The 12,061-nt window shown below is 31.4% G+C and overlaps 1 protein-coding gene across 2 annotated transcripts in view; it reads right to left on the reverse strand.

Moving 5' to 3' along the window:
- Positions 1 to 266: 266 nt before the first annotated feature.
- The window catches only part of LOC106687950 (uncharacterized), a 161,600-nt gene continuing 149,805 nt past the window's right edge, over positions 267 to 12,061 (reverse strand). For both annotated transcript variants that reach the window (XM_067050176.1, XM_014432148.2), the window contains one exon: positions 267 to 498. In XM_067050176.1, the coding sequence (XP_066906277.1) occupies positions 280 to 498 (219 nt within the window). In that variant the 3' untranslated portion in view covers positions 267 to 279. The remainder of the gene's footprint in view (positions 499 to 12,061) is intronic.

The following is a 12,061-nucleotide window of genomic DNA, read 5'->3' on the forward strand; positions in this document are numbered from 1 at the left end:
TGCCCAAACTTCTTATGGATTAGACCCATAAGTTCTGCTGTTTTCCATGGATAGCACCAATACTATTGGTTTCTGGTATCAGTAGATGGTGTTCATCGGCACTTTTACCTAATTAAGGTTCCCCTTCTTACAACCCAACAAATAATAGAACCTTCTGGTGGACTGAACAACTGGTGATAAACTGGTAATGAAAATCAAAGAAGTAACTGACAAATGCATTGGAACGGCGTTAAATGAAGGGCAGTTGCCTACATGACATTTACTTTTGATTTTCGAAGTTTATGAATAGTAAGTAAATATAGAAAAGCAATATAAAATTACTACAATTATAATAAATTTTATAATTATATCACTCACTGTTAAGATCCTGAGGATAAGGGTAGTGTTCTGGAAGTCGTATTCAAGGCTAAAGTGTATCTGTCCAACATTTTCAGACGGTTCCGAATTATCAATGTACATGTCCACCAAGGAGATGGATCTGCTTTGCAGGAAAGCCATCTGAAAAAATAATTATATTATAAGTATATTTTTAAAATAAAATATAGGGAATTTTTTTTCAATATAAATTATTAACTAGATTTCTTTCTATGACAAAATTTCTAAAATTATTGTTAAAATAAATAAATTTTATCCGATTTTAGTCTCAAAACAATTTTGATTTCTTTTTACAAGTCCGACCTTTTGGCCATTTTGGGCATCTTCAAGGACTATCTTAATCAAATTTTAGAACCACATCAATTTTTATGCAGGCTATTCAACCTTCACTATTATAATTTATCATATTAGACATTATAATTTATCATATTGTGATAAATAATAAAAGTGAAGGTCGACTGTGATTAAAAGTTTTAATTTTTAATTTAATGTGAAAAATTGACAAAATAGGGCAATTGTAGACTGAAATTAATGATCTGAGAAGAATAGCCTACATAAAGCTTTTTAAAATTTATGTGGTTCTAAAATTTTATTAAGAATGTTCTCGAGGATGGCTGAATTTGCTGAAACTTCGGACGTATAAACAAAAATAAATTGTTTTGAGACTGAAATTGAATAAAATTTATTTATTTAAATAATAATAACCAGTCTCAAGAAAGTGTAAAAATTATATATTAATTGCTCAGATATTCAATTAATTAATTTACTTATAACAATGGTAAAAAAAAAAAAATTTCGAACAGTAAATCTGATGAATATTACCTTACTAGTTTATGAAAAAAATAATAAAATTGAGCATTGTATGCTACATACTTCGACTGGAAGCAATAAATATTTTGCGTTTTTTAAAAATATTTATGAAGTCCAAGGTTCAGCTCATAATGAGTAAAACATTCAACAAAGCCAGTTTAAACTGGTTTTGTTGATCAGTTATGGCCATAAACCTTGAGCTAGTTATATAACGGCAATGTAGACACAAGTTATAAAGTTGCGAAACATTGTCTCAATATGGTTGTCTTCATTTCTGATCCTCTAGATCCACAAAAATATATATCATTAACAGCTAAGAAAAAAATTATTAATATTATATATATAAATATATTAAACTTTTCTTAGATCCAAAACTTTGGAATATGCTTTGTAACCTCATATCATATTACTCACGAATTAATATTCTTCATGTTCCAAACTTGGTTGAAAATAGATAATACCCATTATAAACTTTATAGCCACAAAAACCCATTACACCATAACTCTCCCCCCTTCTCCTTCTGTTGTTGGAACAGTCATTAGGAGAGATGACAATGGGGTTGCCTCCATAAGAAACTTTCAAGTCGTATGTCAAACAGATTAGTGTTCTCCCTTGTTATGCAATGCCCTCCTTTCTAAGTTTGAATAATTAAAAACAATAAAAATTAATCCATGCCAATTGATTGATAGTAGTTAGGATAGTGATTTCAATCATTCGGCTTCGTAAACTGGGATCAGTCAGATTAATTAGAAAAGTTCACAAGGTTAATTAAAAGTTATATCGAGCCTGTCTGTAGAGGCTGAGTAGGATGAGGACTAAAGTGTTCTTATTTTTTATTTATTAAATTTTTGTTATATATTTTTTTATTTTGTTTATATCTCATCTGCAACATATCCTGTAAAGATCGTTAAAAAATATTATAACCTTTTTTTTCGTACTAAAAACATTATCTTTTTGGTTACAATTGTACGTTTGGAGGTTTTGACTCTGGTTAGAATAACATGAAGTTTATTTAAAAATAGCTAACATTCAGGCTGTAATAAAATATTGATTAGAGTGCGTATTATTTTATTTATTTATTTTTCATACAGATAGTTTGATTATGTTCATTTTGTTTATTCTTCTGTTTGTATATATTTTAAGATTTTTTTTCATTTATTTAATTTATTTTATTTTATTTTAGTATGTATGAGATCATTCATCACTATTATCTATTGCCCACAACTGTGTGGCAGATTGTAATATCTATCAATAAATAAAAAATATTATTATAATAAAATATTTTTTTTTACTCTAGATACAGATTTTGAAACGCTTACTTCAAACCAACCTTGAGTTTCATTATCAAGCTACAAAAATGGCTAAAAATCAATACATCCTAAGATGCGTTTTTGTAGAACAAGGGCTATATGTAAATATGTATGTATGTTCAATAATTGTTAAAAAATAACGATAAATTAGTAATCATTATTAAGAAAATAATCTCAAAGTGAAAAAAGCTCTAGTTGGCATTTATCTGAATAATGCTATCAATGAATCACTGCTTAATACTTAACGAAAGCTCTTATAATTCAAAACTGAAACAAAATTTCATTTTCAAATTTTTTGAAGTAGGTTTGGCGAAAATTATGACTTTATATTTTTAAAACCTGAGTGTTTTTCAGAACGATTTTAGAGGGAACATCATTTGTGTTCGATTAAATCTTTTTTCCGGGCTATATATCTTCAATAATTAATATTGTAGATATATTCGAATTTTTTTTTTTTTTTTTTATGGTTTCATACTCCGACATGATATCGTATATAAATATATACGAAAAGCTTTTTTCAACGATCGACAATAAAAAATGTAACAAAGAGCTTTAAAAAAAAATGTTAAAAATAAAAAAACTCAAACCAAACTGCTCCAGAGAATATTAATCCAACTATCCAGGAATAGTATCATCAACGTTTAAAAAAAAATAAAAAACATGAAAGTAAAACGTATTTTTAAATTTTTAGTTTGAATTTCATACTTTTTTTTAAATTATCTTTATAACGCGATACATGTGTATGACAAATTAATAAGAAATCGTTATTATTATTAGTAAGATTAACTATTATAACGATTAGCCGTTAAATAAATTAAAGAAGAGCGTAAGGATTTTTGTATTGATGACACTTCTTTTTTTTTTTCCGTATCCTCCTGAAAAGATTTTAATTGGTATCTAGTACGTACATATATGTACGTATTAATAGGTTTCCTATATGTATAGCTGGGTGTATCGTGTATCGTTCTAAACCATAGACCTCTGGCACAAATATCATATGTATCGATGACACGAAAGAAAGTTATATATAAATATATATCAATTACATTCTTATATTTCATTTAAATGAGAATTTAAACTTCATTACAAATTTGGTCAAATTTGTTTTGTTGGTGTTGTTCTTGAAGGATCTAGAGGAAACACCTTAGGTCCAAGTTAGCTGAGTTGGCCTCTCTCTGTTTGCTCAGGAACAGCTTACAGCCCGTAGCTTGACTTTAGTAAACTATCAAGCCTATTTAGGTTATCTCCAACAGCCACGTTTAGTAACTTTATAAAATGCTAGTTCTTCAAAAATTTTGCGAAGTATTTATAAGCCAAAATAGTTAAAAACTTGCTTTTCCTTCAGATATGAAAATATTTAGTTTTGATGGAAGATAGAATAATTATTTTTAAAATGTATGCTCCAGCATCAAGAATCAACGATTTAAACTAGGGAGTGACAGTCAACATTTCATATATCCAAATTAAAACTAGAAAGAACTATTCTTATTTTTAAAAAAATGCTTAGGCCACTGCTGATGTATAGCAGTAATGTTTGGGGAGAGGAATTCTTTACGAAAAAAAAAATTACAATATTTAAACAAAAAAAAATCGTAAGAATTGTAGTGAATGCTCCTTGGTTTATAAGAAACAGCTAATTGCATCGGAAATTAAAAATAGAGACAAAACAGGAATAAAAAAAATGTTTATGAAGTTCTGTTCCCAGTTACCTACAGTTAAAGGACCAATGACCTACAACTTGGGAAATCCAACCACAACCCGAAGACTGGAACCCAGGCTGCTGTAGGACATCCTGTTATAAATTCTATATTTATCACAGTTCTTTTATTGTCACTCTAAAATTTTATTTTATTTTGATTTTTTTTCTCTTCTTTTTTTTTAGTTAACTTTCTTTTTTTTTCTAATAGAAGCCAATTATTTATTTTGTTAAATCCATAAACATCATTGTTTCTGTTATTAAATTTATTTTTATCTTTTATTCACAATTATTATTTGAATCTATTTATTTTATCTTAATTGCTTTGTTTATTTATAATATTATATATAGTTAGGGGTGTCTTTTGTATGAGGCTATACTCCCCTCCCCATAATCCATTGTTAAAAACAAAAAAAAAAATGTACCATTTAAATTAACCATGTAAGACCCACCAGACCTGTATGATATTAAATAAATAAATGAGATATATTTTTTATTATAAGTAATAATAATTTACAATGTTGAAGAAAAAAAAATTGCAACTCCTCTGCAGTTTGTTCGGGTATTAGGCAATGTGACTCACTTCTTATGTTTAAAAATCATATCTAGAAATCTAATGATAAATGATAAACAGAAGAATAACTTATGATCTTATTAACACAAACGATGAGACGAAAGAAAAAAGAAGAAATACCAGAAAAAAGCAAGTGGGTAAGTTATAAAAGAAAAAATAGAGAAAAAACCGTTGATGCGTTAAGAATGGAACAGCAGATAAAGAAGCTGAAAGCGAGACATTAGGAAAGGGAAGAAAAGCTAGAAGAAGAGTCTTATCATGAACACAATGCTCACAAAAAGACTATCGTATGAATTGTCGTTTACATCTGAGATATTTGCATAACAATTCACACAACATATCTTCACAGGTTCATGCAAAACATAAAACATGTTAGTTATACTATAAGCAAATATTTAATTAAGTGAGTAATTAATTTAGTAGTTCAGTTCACAATTGTTTTTTGTTTTGGTAGGAGACGTACTTAATTTAGTCTGGCAGCTAATGTAAGAAATTTATAATCAAAGCAAGTAAACCTAGATATAATAATGATTAAAAAGAACACAATTTCAAAGAAATATTTTTCTGTTGAAGTTATTTTGAGCTTTTATGATTATATATTTTATATTATATTTATGCTATATTTTTTTGTATTGACAATCAAAAGAGAGGTTTTCATATTATTAATTTAGTATATAAAATTAATAGTATGTATAAATATATCGACTGTTTCTTTTCTTTAATAAAAATATAAAATAAATATTGAAAATCAATTAATGATATGTTAACTGCGAAATAAAAAAAAAAAATTATATCTAGTTATTTTGTCTCGTTTACATAACTTTTATAATTGGAATTATTTTGTCAATTAAATTTTTAATTACTGAGTTTATAGTCGTACTTCTACACTACCGAGCTATCAAAGGGTTCTGAGCGGGCTTATATTGTAAGGTTATTGGGAAGAATAAAAATAAAACTTTCTATAAGATAAATTGTGCTAGGTTGCCATATTTTATATATATTTATATTGCTATCAACCTTTATATTATTTAATTTCGGCAGATACATAGATAACTTTCAAAGGCCAATATGTATATGTGAATTATAGCATATATAACCTTCGAAAATTTATTATGTGGCATGTTATTAAAGTAAGCCAATTTTTTTTAATGTTGCTTTGTAAAACATTTAAAAAAAATTAAAATTTATCTTTAGTTATAGATTTTTAAGTAACACCTCATTTATAAGAACTGGACATATTAACTGTCGATAGAGTTCTCCTCATTTGTAAATTAATCATTTGTAAAGCCCCATGCTTACTTAGAAAACCTTAGGACCCTGTCGATCGCTCTTGTAGGAAGGTTGGAAGAGATTCGCTCTAAAGTGGATATTCAAGGTCACAAGTTTTTATCATTAAGTATTTAAAACTTAATGGAAACACCCCGTCAAGAGTACTGCTATACTCATAATTCTCGAGATTTTCTTGGTTATGAGCTCTTTCTTTTTTTTTTCGTACCCTCCTGAAAAGATTTTAATTGGTATTTGGTACGTACATATAGGAGGTATGCTATATGTATAGTTGGGTATGAAGGATACCTTGGATTACCTTTTGGCATTATAAGGTTAGGTGAGGGGTCCAATGAAAGTTGTAAACTTGGTTGGCATACGCCGGTGGATTATTGGAACAGGGAGGGGCCGTTCCGCTGGTTGAAAGGTGAAAATTTAGACCTCAGACTTGAAGAGTCTAAGGCCTTCCCTCGTCGAGGACGTCGACTAAGGGAACAGTGCTCTGCCACCTCCCAGGTCGTGGTGGAGGGACGATCTCTCTGAAAAGTGGGTTGCAGCAGGCCTTCAACCCATCAAAGAATTTGATGTGCCGTCGGCCTATATACTCCGGCACAGTGGAAGCTCTTCACGTATAACTCTGTTTTTGACCCACTGGAGCTTGGTTCCCGGACGATCTTACGGGGGACAGATCCCTGGAAGTCCTGTAGTCGAGTTATTGTAGTTCTGTAAAGGTGTCTCATAAGAGGGACGCCGTGGAGCAGTGTAGGTCTTATAACGGATTTATAAATCTGCAGTTTAAGGCGGAGCGAGAGTTGAGGAGATGTGAGCAGGTGGTCCAGCCTATAGGATTTGAGACGGGCTATCTTGAGTCTCTCCTTGGCGTGATGGGAGAAAGTAAGATGACGGTCTAGCGTCACGCCAAGGTATAGGATGGAATTGGAGATTTTTCGTCACTGTTCGTCCACTACAAATTTCTGGGGCAGGCAGCTCTTTTTCCCTTTCTGAAATGACATGGCTATTGCGTCGGTCTTAGCAGGGTTCATTCTTATGCCATCTTTCTTCAGAGCGTCTACTATGGTGGCAGAAGCTTCCTGGCCAAAGGCGAGAGGCTGTTTAGGCCTGGCGCTAGAAGATTACAAAGAGCAACGGTCCCAGTACTGAGTCCTAAGGTACTCCACAGTTGGTGGGGGCTGGAGGTGAGAGGTCTTCACCAACTCGTACTAAGAACGTTCTGCCAGTAAGATAGTTTCTAAGCAGTCGGCAGTGATTGGCAGGAAACTGGTATTTCTCTAGCCTATGGATTAGGAGCGGGTGTGAGACGCTATCGAATGCCTGGTTGGTTATGTTTTTTTTTTTTGTTTTTTTTTTCTCTTTTCATACCCTCCTGTGGAGATTTTAGTGGGTATTTGGTACGTACATATAAGAGGTATGCTATATGTATAGCTGGGTACGAAGGATATCTTGGATTGCCTTTTGGCATTATAAGGTTAGGTGAGAGGTCCAATAAAGGTTGTAACCTGATTGGCTTAGGCTAGTGGATTATTGGAACGGGGAGGGGCCGTTCCGCTGGTTCCCGATAGAATTTTGGTTTATTCATTTCAAATTCTATCTTTATCTTTCGTTTGCCTCAAGTCTGTTCTCTCTTTTTTATTTTACTGGTCCTTCCAATAAAACCTAGATCGCTGGTGTTTGAGGGATATCAATTTTGGAATCAACGGTCGTTAAAAGACTGAGAGAGCCAAATCGCAGCTCAAAAGGCCTTTCTCACCTCAGAACACCGCGTAAAGAAATCGAGATTGCAAGGGAACACCAATCTTGGATTGTGGAGGAATGGAAAAGCTTTTATTCACTGATGAGACGAGAGTGGCCCTTAACAGACAAGATGACCGTGAAAGAGTTTGGAGAAGGCCTGGAGAACGGTATAGTCTGTCCTGTACGTAAGAAACTGGGCCATTTGAAGGGGGAGAGGGGTCCTATCATGTTTTGGGGCGGTAGTACCGAGTAAGTTACAATCCAAGGAGGGGCCTTGAATGCTTTGAGATATGTAGAAATGATTCTCATGTAGTGCCTTCTATTCCGTTCATAGGCTCGGAATCGTTACTCATGCATGATAATGCCCGTCCTCGCAGGGTAAGGGTTTTTCTAAGTACCTGAACACCATAAATAATCCACACCATTGATAGGCCAGCAAAATGTTCTAACCTTAACCCGATGGAGCACGTTTGGGATTATCTCAAAAAGAAAGGTTTCGTCACTAGCTTCACCTCCAACTACCTTGAAATGCAGCTGTATTAGGGGAGTGGGGCAATATTCTCCAAAATCTTTTTACAAGTATGCCAAGACGAGTGGAAGCAATCATTGAAGCCATAGGGGGTAATACGCCTTATTAAATTTAAATTGTAATTTAAAAGTTGAAATTGTAAAAAAGCAAAATTTTAAAAAGTAAATTTTTGTTTATTAGAAGAAATATTGTTATAAGTAATATTGTATTTTATTTTAATAAAACTTGTTTATGTTTATCCAGTTTAAAAGTGTTTATTATACTTCAGAAACTTCCTTTATAATGAAATAAACAGACCTTTTCGTAAAAATCAAATATTTCAAAGTGATACTTTTGACGGGGAGTTAACATATATATATGTATCGAGGTATTAGCAATTATTAATATTATAAAAGTCTGCCATATGACTTGTCATATCTGTGCCGGGTATGTCAACAAAGGGCACTTTGCAGGTGGCTAAGGGGCACAGGTGAAAAGGTCTGTACGTATAACTAAACCTTGTAACGTATTTTTCTTCTTAGTGGCTGATGATAGGCAATGGGAAATAAGGTTCAGAAAACGAACGAGAGGGGGTTCTGACCTGGAAAAAGAGGGATTGAAGACGAAGAGAGAGAAGCAGGGGAGACAGAAGAAGTAAGAACACCGAAGAGAGGGCAAGATGCATTTTGACCAGCAGAAGTAACAAGACGGGCTAGAGAAGAGCATGGACTTGGAGAGGTCCTAAGAAGGGCTCTTCAGTAATGGAACTCCAGGACTAAGATAACACCCACGGTTATGGCAACACGACACCAATGGTGAAGACATCATCACTACATACCTCGACATGCACTATTGCAACCATTTATTTAAATCATTTTAATAACATCATTCATCAATAAATTGTAAATAAATACTTAGTTCCTTTATGTAGTTTATTTACTATTATATTACACAATACCACCTCTTATTATATTGCATAATTAATGGAAACATTTTATAAATATAAAGATATTTAATTGGTAACTAGTTAAACACACAACAAGCTTTGGAAAAGAATCAATTATAATAACAGTTTTGCAGGACTCGATGTAAATTAATTAGTTAACTTATGTTTGGATAATTGCCTTCAGCGATTACCCTGGCATCCTGAGACAGTACATTGCAATATATATATAAAATGATGAGCTGAACATAGGTTATGAGTATAATATTATGGATTACATGCCGTGGGTCCAGTATGGTATACCCCTGCCTCACCAAGGTCGTAAATCACAAGGAGAAGCGCATCAATTTGGACTGTCGTGTCAGTTGGCTTCCAGCCCGCCCATTTGTTACGATAATAACCTGAGTAATCGTTGGTGTCAACACGTTGTCTTTAGCTTGATTACTTACCCGAGATAGATGCTAACAAATCATGTGGGAGTGTGAGCCGTTAGGAGATAGCAGCTGGAGTACAGAGCTGTATATATCCTGCTTAAACATATCCTAGAGTATTTACAAAATATTGTATATTAAAAATAGTATGTATGTAGATGGATTAGAGTCTAAGATATATTTTTCTTTTCTTCATATATTAATTAGCGACTCTTCATATTATCTTGAGTATTTATAATTCTCCAACTACAAAGATGTTACCCTGGGACCAATTTGTATCTTTAATTTAATGGGAATCGGGATTATTGCGTAGTTTATTTATTTCCATTATTTTGTTTATATTGTGTAACTATATTATTATTATCATTTTGTACATTGTTATAGTTTAATTTTTCTTAATTTTCTGTAATTTTATTATTATAATTACCATTTTCTCTATTTTCATTTTATTTTATTTATCATGCGCAATTTTGTTATTATTATAACTGATGTCATTTTGTATATCATTTTTATTTAATTTTTCCTAGTTTTCTTCATGTTGTGTAATTTTTTTATTATTATTTAATGATTACCTTTTTGTATATTGTTATTATTTTATTTTATGTTCAATAAGTTTTTTTATCTTGTGTAATTTTGTTATTCATATAATTATTACCATTTTGTATAAACTCATTAAATTTTTATTTTTTTTCCCTTAGTTTTCTTCTTGTTGTGTAATTTTATTATTATTATGGTTATTAGAAATTGGAATATTATTATTTTATTTTAATTTTTTTTTTATCTTGTGTAATTTTATTATTATTATCATCATTTAATTTTTATTTTTTTTTAAACTGTATATATATGAGATGAAAGAAAAATTATAACACTAATGATTATACCTTTGATTGTGACAGCTTGAATTATCATTCTTCCATAAACAATCAATAAAATAAAAAAAATCTTTTTATTTTTATATCCTGTCTAGTGTAGCATTGTTACTTCCTACCACTCCCATAAGTGTCTTATCCATTACAACTATCACCGGTTACGCGCATAGAATACTAAAGAAGTTAGTTTCTATATAATTATGATAAATTTACCACGTACAAAAAATCCTGGAGTTATGGAAAAACTTATGATTAATCAGTAGATGACGGATAATGTTTCATGGAATCAGTTGAGCATGAAACTCTCTATGGTTTTGAAAGTAAACCCACCTCATTCTATTTTCATATGATCAAGAAAACTTTGTAGCACGTGTTTTATCAACGTATGTTTAAGATCCACTTTTCTTAAACGACGAAGTTCACCGTTAAACAAGAGGTAGGTTGACGTACGTTTAAGAGGTTCTAAATTGGTTTTTACGACGATGCGTGTAATTTATCGTTAATATACAAAAAGCTAATAGAGAAGTCAAAAACATATTACATTTTATCCGGAGCAAGATTAACTTTCCCTTCCAAAATATAAATATCTTCACGAATCCAATTAACTTTTCAATTAATTAGGAAGGTAATTACATAAGAAGCTAAAATTTCTCTGTACGTAATCAAAGGTTAGCTCTACTTAAAAAAATAATTAATTAACAGTTCAAGAGAATGGGGGTGCGGGAGAGAAAACTGAAAGATTAATTTGGAATTCTATCAAGTTATCTCACGGCTCTCCTTAATGTTTGAACAGTTTTTGCGCCATGAATTTTTCATGAGTCTCAATTTCACTACAAAACGTCTTTAACTTTTAAGGTCAAGTTCCTTACGATAATTCTATTTCTGATCAGGTAACAAAGGGAAACAACTTTTCGGAATATATTATTACCCCTTTAAAATGAAAAAGTCCTCTTTTGATGATTTTGATGAATAACATGGATACTACTTTTGAATCATAAATACGTTATAATTATCATTTCATAAGGTTTTAATCATGTTGTAAATTTTATTGATTCAATTTGAACCGTTCCATAAAAATTAGTTTTTTTTTCTTTAGCAAACAGAAAAATGAAGGGTATTTATGTTATTTGATTCCTTTGCTATCCTTAACAATTCTTATGGACTTTTATTTATCCTATGGTTCAGGATATGAAAAATAGCAATACAAGTTAGGAAGAAGATCAACTTCATGCTTAGAAGAACTTTTTAAAACTCATTAAGGAGCTACCAGTAAACTCAGCGTTTCCAATATTGATGTTTTCATCGGTATACAAAACTACTATTTTGAAAGGTTTCAAAACTATTGGTACGATATTTAGCTACGATATAGTCCGGGTTGCTGTCAATAAAGTTATCAAAATAGTAGAAAAACTTATCTATAGTTAACCAACGTTTCAATATATCTATATAAACTTTAACGCGCCCCCCCCCTCTCTCTCTCTCTCTCTCTCTCTCTCTCTCTCTCTCTCTCTCTCTCTCTCTCTCTC

This window comes from Halyomorpha halys, unplaced genomic scaffold (assembly GCF_000696795.3).
Source record: "Halyomorpha halys isolate HHAL.00 unplaced genomic scaffold, Hhal_1.1 Scaffold1032.1, whole genome shotgun sequence".
Taxonomy (NCBI): Eukaryota; Metazoa; Arthropoda; class Insecta; order Hemiptera; family Pentatomidae; genus Halyomorpha; species Halyomorpha halys.